Source organism: Artemia sp. Qi Xiang Cuo, chromosome 9 (genome assembly GCF_049724085.1).
Source record: "Artemia sp. Qi Xiang Cuo chromosome 9, ASM4972408v1, whole genome shotgun sequence".
In the NCBI taxonomy this organism is placed as follows: domain Eukaryota; kingdom Metazoa; phylum Arthropoda; class Branchiopoda; order Anostraca; family Artemiidae; genus Artemia; species Artemia sp. Qi Xiang Cuo.
The window spans coordinates 26,394,987-26,415,068 of record NC_142802.1 but is presented as its reverse complement, the minus strand read 5'-3'; the positions used below and the strand labels follow the sequence as shown (position 1 = coordinate 26,415,068).

Here is a 20,082-nt window from a genome sequence, read left to right as displayed (position 1 = left end):
AAAATGGAGTTGCAAATAACATTTTAAGTACTAGGACAGTAGAAATGAAATCTGAGTTGTGTTTTCAGGCACCTGGTCAGGGGCGGATCCAGGATTTCTTTTTTTTTGGGGGGGGGCGAAATAGGTTGATCCGATAAACTTGCGTTAGATTCAAGTTTAATTAACGCAAACTCGCGTCAATTAAGTAAATTACACTACTTTAAACTATGTTAGGGGGCGCGCGCCCTCTCATCCCCCCTGGACCCGCCACTGCACCTGGTTTGAAGAGTGTTTTGATCGGATTAAAAAAAAAATCGTTTTCAGGTTCTCCGCGTTCAACCCAGCAAAACTTAAAGCGTTTTCATCTTACAGGTTTTAAGCGTGTTGGCCACGGAGTTCTTCAAAATTGTAATGCGCTAGGATAGCATGGTTTAACATAGGTTCTGGGAAGACATTCGTCGTTTTGAACATGGCATTAGAAACGATAATCTGCACAGCCCATGTCAAACTCCGCTTTGGATGTGGGTGGTCTAAACAAGGCTCTGATAGCTTGAACTGGTTAAGTGGAAACTTGCACAACTATGCATGCATTTCGAAACGTAACTAGGAAAAACCAAGATTCCAATGTTTACTGGAAAATGCCTCCACATGTGATTTTTCATAGTTTGAACATCCATGGTCAGACACTATATTCTATCACTATGCTAACTGGTTATTGTCCTATCTGATCTTCGCGGTTCAAATTCTCGGGTGTTTCTCGTATAATATATAAGTACCTATAATTTTACTGGAATATATTATTAGGTTCTTTATCTTAAGAATTAATTTGTCTTTATGTATCATTGTTCATTTTTGAATTTTCACGGACGAAAAGCGTTGTAAAATTAAACTGATAAGTTTTGTTTCATTATTTTCACGCTTCAGCGTGGCAACACTGACGAAAATATGATTCTTCCCTTAAAACATCATTAATTTTGTAACAAACAAAGCCAAATCTTAGAAAATCATTGTTTTCAGGTATGAGTAAATCTAAGAAAGGCCCAGAAGTTAAAATATTTTCGTTTCGATATCATCGGTACTTTAAGCTTACCTATAAACTCGGATCAAGGTTCCTATCACAGTTCTATATTTGACCCCAGTCACACTGGCGGTTTGCATTCTTCTTCGTACGATGTCCAGGGGATAGGATGAAGACTGACCAAAGAGTCCAGCAATAGCTCCAAATATCAAACGCTCTATTGCATTCGGTTTCTCATTTGTTAAATCTAAATGGATTAAACTAAATTACATATTTATGGTGTCAGCTCGGTAGCATTCAGCATAGCTCGGGTCTTATTGTTTCGCAAAAAAAAAGTTATACATCTTTTAAAAAAGGTATTCGAAAAGATTAGTATAGTAGATTTTCTCCTTTCTTGCATAAAACCCTAGGAGATTTCCATGATAAATCGTGAACAAGAGAAAAATGCCAAGCTCAAATATCAATGCAAAAGAAAACTGGCTTAGGACATCGAGTTGCATAAAAAACTATCACGACCATTGACTAAAAGGCAGATTATTCTTTAATCAACTTCATTATTTAATGTTGGTCATAATCAACTGAACTTAATTGATAATTCATAATTAGCTAATAATGATTAATAATTATTATTAATTAATAATGATAATCAACTTAGCTTAATAATACAAGAGTATAATCAATTTCCACTGTACAAATATGCGCTATAAATTGCTTCTAAACTATGATTTTACAAGTTTTCCAGAAAATAATTTATTTCATGAAGATATAAATTTCCTAGGCTGATAAATAGTCGGACAAGCAGTTTGTTTAAAATTCATCTCAGAGGAATTTGAATTTGGTACTAACCCACTTTATTTTAAGGGAGAAACTTAATTTTAAGGCAATGGTTTAATAAGGAGGAACTAATGTGGATAATATCACAAAGGGAAGCTGACACGAGAAAGTATCTGGTAAGGGTGAAGCCAAACATAGGTCGTTACTTTTGCCCTATGTGTGGAGATGGGGAGGATGACTTAATTAATTTTTGAGTTTTTGTAAGGAATTAAATGGTTTGAGAGAGGAAATTTTTATGGGGTATAAAAGGGAGGAATAGGTGGAAATTATATTAAGTGATAGAAGTTTTATGGGGATTAACAAGTTGGAAAAGTTTGTGCTATGAAGCATAGGGACCAGTTTCTGTAACTTATTTATAAATTAATTGGGATTGAAGGGTGTGTCTTGAATTGTAATTGTTATGTTGTTGTATTTTCACATTAACCATAGCCCATGAAGGTTTTTAGTATTAAAAAATAACAGATCATGTCATATTACACACAAAGAGAACTATTCAAAAGGTTAAAATTTTAAAAATATCAAAAATAAGCAAGCTCGCTCGCTGATCTCGATCCATACAGGAGCACCAGGGAAGTCTTTTAAATCAAAATTTAAGACAATAAATGTTGATTATTTTACCCTCATCTTTTGCAGAAAGAAAGATAATGCCTTTTGGAAGAACAGCAATGCCTCTATAAAAGGACATATTACACACAAAGAGAATTATTCAAAAGGTTAAAATCTTAAAAATATCAAAATAAGCAGGCTCGGTCGGTGATCTCGATCCATACAGGACACCAGGAAGTCTTTTGAGTCAAAACCTAAGACAATAATGGGCTGGGCACACGTAGCTGATTTCGGGAACTTATTTCCAAATAAGCGCTGATTTTAAAAGAAATCGGCGTCGATTTGATCTTGAAAAATTTTCTAGTTTTTGGCGCCGATTTACAAATCATCATGATCATCACCAAAAAAAATAGATATACAGATAAATAGTCAGCCAGAGATGTCTGTGGTGAAAGACTCCGCTACTGAGCTGAGAACTAAACTGAGAATTAAGCTGAGATCAATCATGCAGCTATTAATAAACTCCAGTTGACTATTTGTGTCCATGATTTTTTGTTTTGAAAATCTCGCGCAATGAATTTTTCTTTCAACAAATTTTTCTTCCCGCAATGATTTGTCCACTGATGCTGAAATCGGTTCCCAAAATCAGCTACGTGTGCCGAGCCCTTAAATGTTGATTATTTTACCCTCATCTTTTGCAGAAAGAAAAATAATGCCTTTTGGAAGAACGCCAATGCCTCTATAAAAGGACACAGGGCACAACTTAGGACTTGTGAATAGCTTGAGTAATAAATAGTGCGTTCGAGCATTCCTTATCCGAGTAATCTACTTAATATTGGCTTCTCCGGTTGTAGTCGTCAAAAGATAATATCGGATACTTAACCGGCAACTTGTCAACTAAACCCTATAGGCAACTAGGCGAATAACAACATTAATCATGCATACTCCACTGTAAACATAGCTTATTTATAAACACCTAAAGATGCGCCACATTTCACAGTTAATGTTCCTTTTTGCTTCTCCGCCTATATAATTTCACATATTTTTTTATTTCTGAAAAAATTAAATTTCACATCACTTACCCTCCATTTTACAGGGTTACCAGGTGTGTACCTTATCCAAAAACTAATCCAGACTGTTTTAAGTAGTAATCCTACTAACTTTTGACGTCATATACGCCTTGTAAAGCGCTAAGATAAGTAATCGAACTTATCGGATAAGTACTCTCGGAACGTTTGAATACACTAAAAATGTTGTATACTCAAAATTTACGCGGAAAAAGAAACTGCTTTTAAATTAAAACAAAATAAGGAAGAAAAATGCTTTTGATAACATTTCTTAGCATTAATACATCTTTTGAGCAAATAGGAAATGAAATCGAACCAATAAGAAAAATTAGATAATATAAATGCAAATAAAGAAAAAATCCTGACAAATCCAGCTTTCTGTCGTTACTCTGGTATAGCGTCTAACATATTTCGTATGTAAGAAAAAAACAGGTTTCGCTTCAAAAACTGTTTTGAATTCACTCCGTATTTGCGATAAGACTTAAATACCTTCATATCGCCACTTAAATGATATTAATTTTTATAGGGAGCCCTCCCCTCTTCAGTCTACAGGGAGGATAATACTCATAAAGATTGACCACTTAGATTGGGTTTTTGACTATGCAAAAATTTATCCAGAATAGTTTTTATTCAACTCATTGATAAAATGTCTTCGGTTTGTAAAGGCTCCTTTTATCGAATTTCAGCGCTAAATTCATCCAAAGTATTAACACTTAGAACTTTAGATAAAAGTATCTTCCATTTTTTCCGCAAAACGAAATTCTATTTTTCTTGATAATATTTTTTGTGTTACCACACTTATAAAAAATTTTGTGATAGCACATCCCCCCCCCCTGAAAGATGACGTGTACCCTCTAAAAGTGATACTGTTATCTCTCCCCTTATAGAAGAAGAATATCAAATACACAAAAATTGTCCGATATTTGGTGTCTTTTGTATTCAACACTTTAGCCCTAACATTCATCTACATACCTGAAAAGCCTAGGAACAAAGTCATTTATTAATAATTTCACATTACCTGCATGTCTTTTCTTCAGTGTTTCGTAGGTAAAAAAGCTAATACCAGCATATGGTATTACACCAAGTATTGTAGGAGTATATCCTTTATATAAGGTTTTGGGTCCTTCATCTTTCCAAATTCTCACAAACACCTAATAACAAGTAAATCTTTGATCAAAAGTAATTATTCTGATGGGCCTAATTGCTGCGATTCCTTCTACATTTTTTTTGGATTTTATGTATTTGCAGGAAAATATATATATTTTTACAAGGGGAGAGTGGGGGTTTACACGTACTATTAAAACATTAGTCACTTGATGTGCCTGGCGCTACGAAGCTTATTATTGAAGAACACAGACATATGCTAAATTAGCAATTATGCACCCAAAATACAAAATTGGCAGAATGATTATTTTTTTTTTTACAAAAACTGGCAGAGTAGTACTTGTGCTGCTCTGGATAATCTACGGTACAACGGTTTATCGGTGTAAATCAACGGTGTAAATCGGTTTGTGGGCGTGTATAGTGCAAGCTATTAAATTTTGAAATATGCCAAATTTAAATTATTTTTGTTTTAGCAAGTCCTTCAGTTTTCGTTCAGTCTGTTTTTTCGTTCATAATGAGTGTTTCTTAGCAATCTTGCTATTAAGGAAATGGGAGTAAAGCTAAATTTTAAAGATCTTGATTTGTTCACTTATAGATGGAAGAACTAGACAACAAACAGCACATAGGAACTCGTTAAGAAATCAAACTTTACAAGGAGAAATCAAGAGTATTTTCTAAGGATGATGTATTAATTCGAAGCAAAGTCTTACTCAAGCAACGACAATAGAACACTTTAGGTTATAAACAGTTCGCTATCGCTCAGTGGACAGTTGGATATCTTTAGACTGAGAAATTCATGTCAAATGGATTTAAGAATATCAAAGGTTTTAAAGGCTCATAACCATATCAAACTACATAAATAATTTTATTGGCGTCTTAAAATTCATTCTTCTTCAGAATAATGCCCCTTCTAAATCGTTGCTCCAGAAAACGTTTATGGTAGTTTTTGCTTATTTTTTCATTGAAAAAAAAAAAAATCTTTGTTCCACCACGGAATTTTCATTTCTGGACATATGTCTCATCAAAGGTAAACAACTCATCTGTTGGTCATGGTCAACAGATAAGTGCTGACTTAGTAAAAGAATGAAGTGTCTCCAATATAAAAAACAAAACAATTCGCCAGGATGGCCCATAGAACAGATGATAATTTGAAGAAAGGTTTATTCAATTAAAATCCTACTGCCTTATTCTTCTTTTTTTTTTGGGGGGGGGATAAAAACCAAACGGAGATTAACCTTTCCCCATCCCACCCCCTTTAAAATAATAATCCATTTTTTTGAAAATAACAAAGTATTTTTTATAATAAGCACATTTATGAAAATCAAGTTACTTTTACTATTTAAAAATACATTTTTTCATTCACTTTTTTTTCGAATTCATTTCATTTGAAAGTATAAAAAACTTCAGCCCAAATTTACCTTTCAAAACGTCAATTGTCAATTTTTGAAGAAATCTGTTTAGATTTCAAGAAGGCGAAAAATACATCAAAGCCTATAGGCGTTTGGGGAAGATGGCATCCCAACATTTGCGCTGAAGTTTATTGTTCGTTTTAAGTTTGGCTAGATTGTTTATTTCAATTTATGATCGTTATAAGAATAAATTATTAATGCACAGTAATTTTCTTTCCATTTTCTGTATAGCTTGTTCGTGACCTTTCTTTTTAATCGTTTTACATTTTAATATAGCTCTGTACTTTTTTGGGGAATATTTTTTGGAAACATTTTCATGAATCAATATTCAAAAAGACATTAAAATTACGAAGCACTCAGGTTTGTTAGCCACTCAAATGCTTAAATGATAATCTTTACAAAGGAAGATGATAGCTTCAAACTTGAAAGAAGCGGACCCTTTAGGGATTCTTAAGTTCACTTAAAAAAAAGGTTACCGTAACAATAGACTTATATCGGAACCGATCAGTGACGGCCATTCGAGCCCGTGCAAGGTCAAGGGGGTACGTCAGGCTTTGAGATGTCACACCAGCAAGAGATCCAGCGATCATTCGAAGCCAAGGACTTGGCCTATATTTATAAGAGAAAAAATTAACAACACGTAAGTGCATATGGATGGCATTAAGAGGAGAACTTAAAATTTAAATGGTTGAATTAACACATGCTCTAGGTTGCTTCTTCAGTTTAACTGGCCACCATCAACAAGCTCGGGGCGTTATTAATTAATCGGCCTTTTCAAGCGATAGCCATAAGGTCCATTTAGCTTCGACCAAAAAGCCAACCCTGTCTTGCGCTCCCCACCTTTTCATGTCAATTCTTTATTAGTGCTTGAAAAATATGGCCGTTATGGTTACCACTTCTTACGTTTTTTCTGGAGATCTACCGAATTTGAAGTCCATCTCCCAATAAAACAAGAAGATCTCGAATCCCCCTTAAAGTTTGAATCCCTAAAAAAAGTTACTTTAGGCACTTTTTTAAGTTCTATGTCAAAAAAGAGCTTAACAGGACAAGAAGATCTTACGATAAAAACTGACGTCACTGACGCGCTTAAATTCTCCAAGACTGGATTAAGCAACTCCATGTACACCCATTTTCGTTTGACGACACGAGACTATATTTTTGCAAAGTAAATTTGTTCGTCCATTACTTTCGCTTGCTTTATCAATCAATAAAGTTGGGATGACGCCCTTATTCAGTTTTGCGATAATATGTTTTTTGCTGATTCGATTTTTTCTCATATTAAATAAAAAAACAAGTTTTTTCAACTAAAAAAAGCGGAAAAACATTCAAATTTTAAAACAAACGGAAATTATTCTGTATACGAAGGGGGCTGTCCCCTCTTCAAACCCCTACTCTTTACGTTAAAGTTTTATCGTTCTTTAAAAATACTTCATATTTCAATTCAACGGCTGTTGTGTTTCAGCAGTGGTTCCTAAAGAATTAGGAGAAAAAGTCAAACTTTAGCGCAAGGAGCAAGAGGTTGAGGAGAATTCAGTCCCCCTTTCATATACGCAACAATTTCTGCTCCTCTTAAACTTTAATGTTGCTCCTTACTTTCAGTTGAAAAACCTATTTTTTTACTTAATTTCTTCTGATGATTTTTCAAATCATGCCCAGGCCTAAGCAAAATCTGACTTAGGGTGCCGGCAATATAAGCCCCCAATTTCTTACTAAATTGTATATATGAATACATTTAAATTGATTAAGCTTCCCGCTTTTTCAGTTTTTCAACTTAAGAATCAAAATGTTGGATTGAAAAAAAAATGGACAAAATTTTAATATCTATTATTTAGTTAAGATTTTCGATCAATAGTAATTCTTTTGAACAAGTTTTTAATAATATCTTTACTACAGAGTTTTTGGCTAGACGGCGAGTGGCATTATTGTTAATATAGATGAAAATTCTATGTGACTTTATGTCTTCTGCGCAGTTAAATCCATCGCGGCCTCTTCAATAGGGTTTTCTAATGTTTAAATAAACAGAAGACATATGTTCAAGTTCTAAAAAGAAGCATTTCAAATCAAATGCTGAAAGCAATGTTCCTAATTAAAAAGGGCTTCTTTAAAATCTGGTAAGTTTTCGCATTAGTCTCTCTTCCCCACCTTTACCCTTTTTTAGGTCTGGAGCATAATGGATTCAAAAGAAGACTCGTCAAATTCAAATGAGACACGCGAAATAAGAACGACAAGAGGTTCGATAGTTGACACTAAGAAAGGGAAAAAGAAACAGAAGCAAAATTATGAAAAAGTATGGGAGAACGAGAAAGAATTGGCTAGATGGTTATCAATCAATGAAAAACTGAGTTGGTACTCAGTATGCTCGATCAAATTGTCATATGAAGAAGGAAAGACAGCCCTGAGAAAACATTCTCAGTTAAACAACTTACCATTTACACTGGTTGACAAGTTAGTCCCGTTCCTGAAAAATATACCACATCAGAACGTTACAGATCAAGTAAAATTGGGTAAGCGGAAAGTGACAAACCTAGTAACCCGCGGGCTGTCAAAGTTTCAAGGATACAGTAGTTGAGTATCTAAAAAAGAACCCTTGTTCAATCATAACTAACGAGACGAATGAGCTTACAATTACCAAACATTTGGCCATCTGTGTTAGTTCCTCCAACGAGAATCTGGAAATAGAGGTGGATTTAATTGACCTTGAGGAATGTCCCAGCGGAATCGCACAAGTCCTAATTTCAAAACTCAGGAATTATCTACCGAGTCTGCAGAAAGACGGAGTTCCAGTGTCCATTTGGATTGGTTTCTGCAGTTACACTGCAAGCATCATGATGCTTGCAGTGATGCTTGCCCCACCACTCTGTTTCTTCACTTACATAGAAAAGTTAACCATCGGTTACTGTTGCAAAATATAAGTGTCATCGAATCAATCTTGTAGCATCTTCTGTATGTAAAAAGATTCGGAAAACTTTGGAAGATATGTGCAGGATGGCTAACAGTCATTTTGCTAATCGCACTAAACGAGTCAGCGCTTTTGGAGTATTCCAGAACTTCTGCAGTATGAGCCGGCTGAAAATCCTTGCACCTGGAGAAACAATAGGGCTCTCAGTTCATGCGTATGTAAGAAGGATTCGGACACTATCAGAACCCCTTTAATGGTACATTTTTGGGGGCATTAAACAGAGTTTAACGCGACGTTCCAAGCAGTGGCCCCACCGTTTCATCTTTTGAAAGGGAAGATAGTAAAACTTGTAAAGATCTTGTAAGGCAATTTAATGATCACGAAGTATGTTCAGGAAAAGAGAATAACAGTTGACCCGGAAAATGGTTCACACCACCTCTCTCTGAAAAATATTTATCTTGGCTTAAAAGTGGTGGATAAAATTGCCAAATTGACCAATTTTGCGAAAGCTAGTTATCAGTCAGTAACGAAAAGGAAAAACTTAAAGCTGAGACTGGAAAAATCACCTGAGCAGGTAAAACTGAAAGCAAATTAAAATTTGTACCTATTTGATTTAGCGCAGGAGCGTTAGATGTTATCAGAGGCAACGCTGTAGCGTTGTCTATAGTAAAGGCCATACGGCTCCAATGTTTTATTATTATTATTTATTATTTTTTTTCCCAGAGGCACTTCATATGGAAGGGGTCGTCTTAGAAGCTTCAAAGGGGGCTCATTCGATTGGAAATTGAGAATTATTGTGCCCCTTTTAATAGTCGAAAATGATTGGAGGGCAACTAGCCCCCCCCCCCCCCCTCAACATTCCCCAAAACGCATCCAATCAAAATTTTGAGATAACCATTATGTTCAGCATAGTCGATTTTCTTAGAGAAAATATATTTTTGAGGAGGATACCCCCCCACAACCCTCAGGGCAAGGGTTTTAAGTTATGCCCTGGGGGCATATAAGGTTATTATAGAAGGCGTTGTCGTAGAAACTTCAAAACAGGCTCATTCAAATGGAAATTAAAGAGCTAGTGCCCTTTTTAATAGTCGAAAGTGATTGGAGTGTAACTAGACCCACTCCCCCCCACGCCCATCATTTCCCCAAACACATCCAATCAAAATTTTGAGATAGCCATTTTGTTCAGCGTAGTTGATTTCCAGATAGAAAATATATTTTTGAGGAGGATACCCCCCACAACCCTCAGGGCCAGGGTTTTAAGTTATACCCTGAAGGCATATAAGGTTTTTATAGAAGACGTTGTCGTAGAAACTTCAAAACAGGCTCATTCAATTGGAAATTAAAGAGCTAGTGCCCTTTTTAATAGTCGAAAGGGATTGGAGTGTAACTAGCCCCCCGCCCCCCCCCCCCACGCCCATCATTTCCCCAAACACATTCAATCAAAATTTTGAGAGAGCCAATTTGTTCAGCGTAGTTGATTTCCAGATAGAAAATATATTTTTGAGGAGGAGAATCCCCCAAAACCCTCAGGGCAAGGGTTTTAAGTTATGCCCTGGGGGCATATAAGGTTTTCATAGAAGGTGTTGTCGTAGAAACTTCAAAACAGGCGCATTCGACTGGAAATTAAATGGCTCTTGGCCTGTTCAATTGTCCAAAATGATTGGAGGGCAACTAGCCCCCCCCCACGCCCATCCTTTCCCAAGACACAGCAAGTGAAAATTCTGAGATAGCTATTTTTTTAAGTGGAATTAATTTCCAGATAGAAAATATATTTTGAGGAGGTTAATCCCCCACAACCCTCAGGGCAAGGGTTTTAAGTTATGCCCTGGGGACATATAAGGTTTTTATAGAATGCGTTGTCGTAGAAACTTCAAAACATGCTCATTCGACTGGAAATTAAAGGGCTAGTGCCCTTTTTAATAGTCAAAAGTGATTGGAGTGTAACTAGCCCCCATCCCCCCCCCCCGCCCATCGTTTCCCCAAACAAATCCAATCAAAATTTTCAGATAGCCATTTTGTTCAGCGGAGTTGATTTCCAGATAGAAAATATATTTTTGAGGAGGACAAACCCCCACAACCCTAAGGGTAAGTGGTTAAAGTTATGCACCGAGGGCATTTAAGGTTTTTATAGAAGGCTGTGTCTTAGAACATTACACAAATGCTATTTCGTATGTAAACTTATTTGCTAGGGCTAATTTTAAGATCTTAATTTTACTGGTTGGCAACATACCCCCCCCCCCCCCACCCCCATCATTTCTCAAAACACATCAACTCAAAATTCTGAGATAGCCATTTTGTTCAGCGTAGTTGATTTCCAGGTAGAAAATATGTTTTTGAGGAGGAAACTCCCCCAAAACCTTCAGGGCAAGGGTTTTAAGTTATGCCCTGGGGGCATATAAGGTTTTATAGAAGGCTTTGTCGTAGAAACTTCAAAAGAAGCTCATTCGATTGGAAATTCAAAGGGATAGTGCCCTTTTTAATAGTCAAAAGTGATTTGCGGGCAACTAGCCCCCCCCCCTCCCTACGCCCATCATTCCCCTAAACACATCCAATCAAAATTTTGAGATAAATTTTGAGATCAAAATTTAAGGTTTTTATAAAAGGCGTTGTCGTAGAAATTTCAAAACAGGCTCATTCGATTGGAAATTAAAGGGCTAGCGCCCTTTTTAATAGTCGAAAGTGCTTGGAGGCCCGCTCGCCCCCCCCCCCCTCTCCCTAAGCCCATCATTTTCCCAAAATCATCTAATCAAACTTTTGATATAGCCATTTTGTTCAGTGTAGCTGATTTCCAGATTGGGCAACTAGCCCCCCCCTCCCTACGCCCATCATTTCCCCAAACACATCCAAACAAACTATTGGGATAGCCATTTTGTTCGGTGTAGCTGATTTTCAGATAGAAAATATGTTTTTGAGGAGGACACTCCCCCACAACCCTCGGCAAGAGTTTTAAGTCATGCCCTGGGGGCATATAAGTTTTTTTTATAGAAGGCGTTGTCGTAGAAACTTCAAATCAGGCACATTCGATTGGAAATTCAAAGGGATAGTGCCCTTTTTGATAGTCGAAAGTGTTTGGAGGGTAAGTAGCCCCCCCCTCCCTACGGCCAATATTCCCCTAGGCCCATCCCCTCAAAATTTTTAGATAGCCATTTTTTTTCAGTGTAGTTGTTTTCCAGATTCAAAATAAATTTTTGAGGAGAATAGTCCCCCACAACCTTCGGGGCAAAGGTTTTAAGTTATGCCCTGAGGGCATTTAAGGTTTTTTATAAAAGGCGTTGTCGTAAAAACTTCAAAACAGCCTCATTCGATTGGAAATTAAAGGGCTAGTGCCCATTTTCATAGTCGAAAGTGATTGGAGGGCAGCTAGCCCCCCCTCCCTATGCCCATCATTTTCCCAAAATCATCTAATCAAACTTTTGAGATAGCCATTTTGTTCAGTGTAGCTGATTTCCAGAGAGGGCAACTAGCCCCCCCCCCCCTACGCCCATTATTTCACCTAACACATCCAATCAAACCTTTGAGATAGCCATTTTGTTCAGTGTAGCTGATTTTCAGATAGAAAATATGTTTTTGAGGAGGACACTCCCCCACAACCCTCGGCAAGAGTTTTAAGTGAGGCCCTGGGGGCATATAAGGTTTTTATAGAAGGCGTTGTCTTAGAAACTTCAAAACAGGCACATTCAGTTGGAAATTCAAAGAGCTAGTGCCCTTTTTAATAGTCCCCCCCCCACTCTTCCCAAAATCATCTAATCAAACTTTTGAGATAGCCATTTTGTTCAGTGTAGCTGATTTCCAGATAGGGCAACTAGCCCCCCCCCCTCCCTACGCCCATCATTTCCCCAAACACATCCAATCAAAATTTTGACATGGCCATTTTGTTCAGCGTAGTTGATTTTCAGATAGAAAATATGTTTTTGAGGAGGACAATCCCCCACAACCCTCAAGGCAAGGGTTTTAAGTTATGCCCTGGGGGCATATAAGGTTTTTATAGAAGGCGGTGTCGTAGAAACTTCAAAAAAGGATCATTCGATTGGAAATTCCGAGGGCTAGTGCCCTTTGTAATAGTCGAAAGTGATTTGAGGGCAACTAATCCCCCTCTCACGCCCACCTTTTTATTAAACGTAGTTTTAAGTTCTGGAAATTAGGTCTTTTAGGATTACAACTCCCCCAAAGCCCTCAGGGCAAGGGTTGTAATTTGAGGACTCTCCAAATTCTTCGTACTATTTCTAATGGAAGGATGCTATTACACACTGTAGAGAGGGCTTATATGATTGGAAAATGAAAGTTCTTGTTCACTTTTTAAGAGTCAAAAGAGATTGTAGGAAAACTAGACCCTCTCCCTCCTCCACGCCCTCAATGCATCAGATAAAAATTTTGAGATAGCAATTTTGTCAAAATAGTTCACAGTACCGATAGCAAAACTGCGGGGCTGATACAGCCCACCAGGGCCCAGGGGTAGGTATTGTGAGTAGTTCCCTGGGGCATAACTTTTTTAGGGGGGCTTATAACTTATGCGAAAGGGTTTTTTATGGGAAGAACACATTTGAAATCTATAATAATTATCCAATAATAAGGTTAAAATACATACTTTGTGATAGATCCATAATTGCTTTGGCACACAAATTCCTATTAAGGTCAATTCAAAAAAGTCGTGATCCCTTTGTGTCAGCAAGTGCAATGGTCTAAACCCCCTTATGGGAGCTATTTTTCAATCCAATCATTGTTGTCAATCGCTGTCCACACGTTATGCAAGTTGTCTATTGTTCATATATAAGGTTTTTATCAAAGAGGTAATAGTATAGACTTTGATAACAGCCTCATTCGATTTAAATTGAAAGTTCTAGATCCGTTTTTTAAAGTCAAGAATAATCGGACAGTAAGCACCCCCCCCCCCCATGCCAAAAAAACTTGAAACTTTTTGCAATCAAAAACTAACAAAAATTAATTAAAAAAAAACTTTCCTAAAAATAATTTTTTAAAATAAAATTAAAGGCAATCTTAAACTTCAGCCCATCAGAGACAAATATCATTTAAAATTCAAACGCAAAACAACCAGAAATTACTATCAAAGAATAAATGAAACCCAAAATGAACAGAAATTAAATTAAGAATTACAGCAAAAAAACATACAACAAGTAATAATTTAAATGAAAAAATAGATCTTAAAGCGAGTAATGCTCGAATTGAATATGCAAATCAAGCTTAAAACGAAAAAAAAATATTTTGCTATTAAAGTATAAATGAAACTAAAAACGAGCAGAAATTAAATAAACATCAATGCGAACAAACATAAAATATATATTAATGTAAATGAATAAATAAATCTTAAAACAACTGAAACTGAAACTGAATATATATATGAAGTTTGACTCGAATAAAAATATCTGCAAACAAAAATGTGGGAATGGCCTCGTCTTGTAGGTCTAAAACCCACTGCATTACTCGCGATTTATTTAACATAACATTTGTTTAGACCGTGACCTTTTTTTAATAACTTCGGAAAAAAATAATAAAATTACAGCAAAATTTTGAACGGGATAGAACATATAACCTAGTATCATTGTGTGTCAAATATTCAGTTTAATTTATTAGTTCTTTTCAAGATTGGTCAAGACAAATATAATTTCACAACAAGCAAAATTTGGATACTGCCCCCTTCTTTAACTGTAAAAATCTAAAGCCTTCTGCGTCATTGGTGCTTCACTGAAAACGAATTACTCGTATATTACAAATTTATTATTTTCCGGTTCTTACAGCATTGAAAATGAAAATAAAAATTATAGTGAAAGAAAAACTTGAACTGATTGATATTTAAAAAATTAATGTCATTATATATATAATGTTGAATTTGATTTTTTTTTATAGTTTCCTAGATTGTTCAAGATTCATAAAGTTTTGCCATTTTTTTTTTAACCGTGCAATTTTTTTTAACTAATTGTGGTAGTTTGTTTCTATTTGAGCGGAAAACTGCACCTCAAACTTTGTGGAACATGTATTTTCTTGCATGAAACAACAAAATATAATAAAATGTCAAGTTTCGGAGTGTTCCACCACTCGCCAGCAAGTGCCATTGGTATTTTTGAATCCGCATGGTCAATTTAGGGGGTGGAGGGTAGGCTAATTCTCGTAGCAGCCCCATTCCGTCGTGGTATGGTTCACATTTTCAACACCTGGCGTCCGGACTATCATATAATCTACCAAGCATACAACTACCCAAAATCAGTATCAATAAATAAAAGACACCCATAACGAAAATCAAATTAAAGAGCTGTGAGATTAACTATTACAACTTGTTGTGAAGGTTAAAATCCCTTGATATTTACAAAAGTCAAAATATAATTTGAACTTTATTGAAAACAAATTCAAATAATTTTACTGAAAAGAAATGTGCAGTGTCAATTTAATGTACATATGCTGATATTTATTCCCTAAAATCTTAATTAATTTTTGATTTCTTAAAGTTACAAAAGTGAAAATATTTCAAATTATTGTTTTTAGTAAAGCGCCAATGACGCAGTAGGTTTTAGGCTTCTGCAGTGAGACGATACCCAAACTCTTGTTTGTAGTTATTTTTATTCGATTCAAACATGATTTTCATATTCAATTTACGTTTAACTCGTTTTAAGATTTATTTATTCATTTACATTAATGTATATTGTATGTTTGTTCGCATTGATTGTTTATTTAATTTCTGTTCGTTTTAAGTTTCATTTACACTTTAATAGCAAAATATTTGTTTTCGTTTTAAGCTTGATTTTCATATTCAATCTAAGCATTACTCGCTTTAAGATCTATTTATTCATTGATATTATTACTTGTTGTTTGTTTTTTCCTATGATTGTTTATTTAATTTCTGTTCGTTTTGGGTTTCATTTATTCCTTAATAGTAATCTCTGGTCGTTTTGAGTTTTAATTTTAAAAGGTATTTGTATATCCTGAGGTTAAGTTTAAAATGGCCTTTACTTTTCTTTGAAAAACTTATTTTTCGGAAAGTTTTTTTAATTAATTACACCCTAAAGGGAGAGGGAAACTTGTCAGAAAGAAATCTCAAGCTCATATCTGAAAAAAAAAGAATTATTGCCATTTAGTATTACCGCATAGAATCAGAAAGTTGATATCAATAAACTTTCAAATATATTATTGGTCTCGATTTTATTTTAACCTCTTTCTAATTTTGCTTTACATCGGACTGAAAAACAGTCAAAAAACAAAATCAGCCTACTTTCGGGATTGAAATTTCTTTTTTTATTGAAATTTGGATCGAATAGAGCATGTTTAAATTTTTACAAATCAGTTCGAGGAAGTCTGTCAATGGGGGTAGCGGTTTTGATCCCTGTCAAGCCCATGTTAGAGCGCCAAAGATTCTTATCTCATCATTGTACATAAATTTTTAGCAAAACCGTGCTATTATAGTAGTCGGCGCTCTTGTTAGTTTAGATGACCTGGGGAGACCTTAGTTTTGATTCATTCGATTTCAAACAGCACTTACTTCTCTCCAGGTTTGTCTACTTCCAACATGCGCTTCCATTGTTCATGGGCACTAAATTGAATAGCTGCATATGGCACAATACGAGCCATTGTTGCTGAGTTTCCTCGCCACAAGCTTAAAAATCCATCTCTTCTATATGAATTCACCAAAAATCTTACGGCTTCTCGACTGGAAAAATTACGATTGCTAATCTACAAAAAGAATAGAGAAAAAAGAACGAATCGAAAGAAAAGACCGAAATACGGAAAAAATTCTTGTTATTTGAAAAAAAAATTTCTATTAAATATAAAAGAAATACTTGTTAAGAACAGCATGACATGTTTTGCTAGTCTATGGCGGGACACTTCAATTTTTAGTGTGTCAGACAAACTAAGCTAAAAATCTATTTAGTGAAAAAAAGCGAGCGTTGCAAAGAAACAGAGCTTACACTAAATTTAGAAGATAAAAGTTCCATTAAGAAAGCTTTCCTATACAATTAAATATTATCTTTTGAAAAACTCCAAAGGTCTAAATGTTGTTAAAATCGAACTATTCATAATGCAAAACTGTGGCATAAAAAGATTTTTTTAATCACAATCTCCAATTCAGCACAATTTTGCATCAGAAGCACAATAACTTTTTTTAGTCAAACTGCTCTGTGCTCTGTTTTTAGTCAAACTGCTATGCTCTGTTCTAATCACAATCTCCAATTCAGCATAATTTTGCATCAGAAGCACGATGAATTTTTTTAGTCAAACTGCTCTGTCTATGCAAACTACCAGAAAACTATATAAGAGACTTTAAAGGTTAGAAACTCTGGGACTTTAGCATAGACCTTGTAGGAATTAAAAACTATTGGTACCAAAGACAGCACAGATTTATCTAGTAAAAAAAAAAAATACAGAAAACATTGATACTAGTACCAAAATCGTTTCACTAGTAGAAAATAATAATTAAACTGTCAACGACAAAAGCTACTTCAACAGGTTAACCTTTCCATTCGGAGTATTCCAGTCTACAAAAAAAGAACAACAATAATTTAAACTGTTGCAGCAAAAAGAACAATTTCAAATTTCAGATATATAGCTTCAATTCTCAGCAAGAGAATCAGTCTGAAATCTCTGTTAAAACATTTCAGTTTTTAAAACCAATTACCGCTACTATTGGCAGATGATTTATGTCTGGATTAATCCCAATAAAATAGCTCTTATAGGAACTATTTACTTTTACATATATACTTTTAGCCATACTTGTTGGACACTTCGCCAATCAATAAAGCCAATGTGTTCATGGTGTTTTTTTTTGTTTTTTTTTCAAGAAAATCAAGATTAAGGTGAACTTAAATAAAGATTCAAATTTCCATCGACAATCTATAAAACACAATCAAATAAGCTTGACAGCTTTGACTAAAAAGCCAATTGAATAGACAACTTGTATGGTCTTTATACTATGCGATCACATGTTAGTGTAAGGAAATCTAATTTTTAGAAGTCCTAGATACAGCAAAAGCAGTTTTGATACCAAAAGTTAAAACTCCCAAGACTTCGGTAAGTGGGAACAATGAACAGAATATATAATAAATAAACAAAAAAAAAACATTAGCTGCTAAGTGCACCAAGGACAATATAAGATACGAGAAAACATGTTGGACGAACTGAAAGATCATACTAATTTTAATTGGGCGGGCTATGAATTTTGACTTGGCAAAGAATGTCACATACGCCTCTTGATTTGTCACAATCAGCTTTCAAGGATTATTGAGCATTTGGCTAAGCTACGTGCTATACGGCACCCGCCACCAAGACAGATTTAATGTTGGACGAAGTAATTTTAATTGGGCGGGCTATGAATTTTGACTTGGTAAAGAATGTCACATACGCCTCTTGATTTGTCACAATCAGCTTTCAAGGATTATTGAGCATTTGGCTAAGCTACGTGCTATACAGCACCCGTCGCCAAGACTGATTTAATGTTGGACGAAGGAATTTTAATTGGGCGGGCTATGAATTTTGACTTGGTAAAGAATGTCACATACGCCTCTTGATTTGTCACTATCAGCTTTCAAGGGTTATTGAGCATTTGGCTAAGCTACGTGCTATACGGCACCCGTCGCCAAGACAGATTTAATGTTGGACGAAGCAATTTTAATTGGGCGGGCTATGAATTTTGACTTGGCAAAGAATGTCACATACGCCTCTTGATTTGTCACAATCAGCTTTCAAGGATTATTGAGCATTTGGCTAAGCTACGTGCTATACGGCACCCGTCACCAAGACAGATTTAATGTTGGACGAAGCAATTTTAATTGGGCGGGCTATGAATTTTGACTTGGCAAAGAATGTCACATACGCCTCTTGATTTGTCACAATCAGCTTTCAAGGGTTATTGAGCATTTGGCTAAGCTACGTGCTATACGGCACCCGTCACCAAGACAGATTTAATGTTGGACGAAGTAATTTTAATTGGGCGGGCTTTGAATTTTGACTTGGCAAAGAATGTCACATACGCCTCTTGATTTGTCACTATCAGCTTTCAAGGATTATTGAGCATTTGGCTAAGCTACGTGCTATACAGCACCCGTCGCCAAGACTGATTTAATGTTGGACGAAGGAATTTTAATTGGGCGGGCTATGAATTTTGACTTGGCAAAGAATGTCACATACGCCTCTTGATTTGTCACAATCAGCTATCAAGGATTATTGAGCATTTGGCTAAGCTACGTGCTATACGGCACCCGTCACCAAGACAGATTTAATGTTGGACGAAGTAATTTTAATTGGGCGGGCTATGAATTTTGACTTGGCAAAGAATGTCACATACGCCTCTTGATTTGTCACAATCAGCTTTCAAGGGTTACTTAAAATTTGGCTAAGCTACGTGCTATACGGCACCAAATGAAAGCAATCCTTTAACATATCAGCACATAGTAATGAAATCGAGTATATGTTTTTAATACAAATTCGCAAAAACTGTTTGATTAATACAAACATAATAAATGTTAAGAATTTAAAATAGCTGAAATAAAAGGGTTTAAAAGAAAAATACGTTCAACTAATATTTGTTCAGATAACTCTCATTGGTAGTAATTGAAAAACAATGGGGAAACCAAGAATTTTTTAAACCAACGATATAGGTAAAAACGGTGATTATTTCAACCTCTCTTGCAAGGGCCATTTTCAGCAGTAACATAAAGTACAAAAAAAGTAATTGAAACGTAAAAAGAAGAATTGACAGCCCATATACTAACCTGTCAATTAAAAATTGAAAGGAGGGTGTTATAGGTTGTCAATGTTAAACTCAAAAAGTAACTTAATCATAATTTACAACACTCTTTGAAGTAGCCAATTCTACTTATCTTTTGTATTTACTTTTTATGAGTATTCTCTCATTTTTCTCATTTTCATTCTCTTTTTTATCATTTCTCTTTCTTTTTTCTCATTCTCTCATTTTTTTTCATCTGTCATTTTTTTTATTAAACTAAAAATTAATGCAATAAACTGTTTCGGTAAATATACGCTCTTTCACATAATTTAGCTAGGAGGAAAGTAAATATAATACTTGATGCCTCTTTTTATGCTCTTTCCAAATATAATAATCACTTCTGGGGCAAATTCCTTTTTGAGCCTTTAAGGGGCTCAAAACAGCCCATAGTAAACAGAAGTTCAAAAATGTGTTTCTTAAAAAATTGCCGTTTGTAGCTGAGTCAGGAATCGTAATTATTATTTCCATTAATACACCTTTGGAATCATCATTGTTGAAAC

At 35.3% G+C, this 20,082-nt stretch overlaps 2 protein-coding genes across 7 annotated transcripts in view; one reads left to right on the top strand and one right to left on the bottom strand.

The window, feature by feature from the left end:
* The window catches only part of Ipo9 (Importin 9), a 107,435-nt gene extending 106,739 nt beyond the window's left edge, over positions 1–696 (top strand). For 3 of the 6 annotated variants that reach the window (XM_089094427.1, XM_089094428.1, XM_089094430.1), the window contains exon 18: positions 352–694. In XM_089094427.1, coding sequence (XP_088950553.1) covers positions 352–404 — 53 coding nt within the window. In that variant the 3' untranslated portion in view covers positions 405–694. Of the gene's footprint in view, positions 1–351 lie in introns of all 6 variants that reach the window. The other 3 variants (XM_089094432.1, XM_089094431.1, XM_089094433.1) reach the window with 3 other exon arrangements.
* The window catches only part of DPCoAC (dephosphocoenzyme A carrier), a 41,433-nt gene that overhangs the window by 1,813 nt on the left and 19,538 nt on the right, over positions 1–20,082 (bottom strand). The window contains exons 4-7 of the mRNA XM_089094436.1: positions 16,343–16,533; positions 6,434–6,566; positions 4,463–4,595; positions 1,070–1,244 (exon numbers count right to left, since the gene is read on the bottom strand). Of these exons, the coding sequence (XP_088950562.1) occupies positions 1,070–1,244; positions 4,463–4,595; positions 6,434–6,566; positions 16,343–16,533 (632 nt within the window). The remainder of the gene's footprint in view (positions 1–1,069; positions 1,245–4,462; positions 4,596–6,433; positions 6,567–16,342; positions 16,534–20,082) is intronic.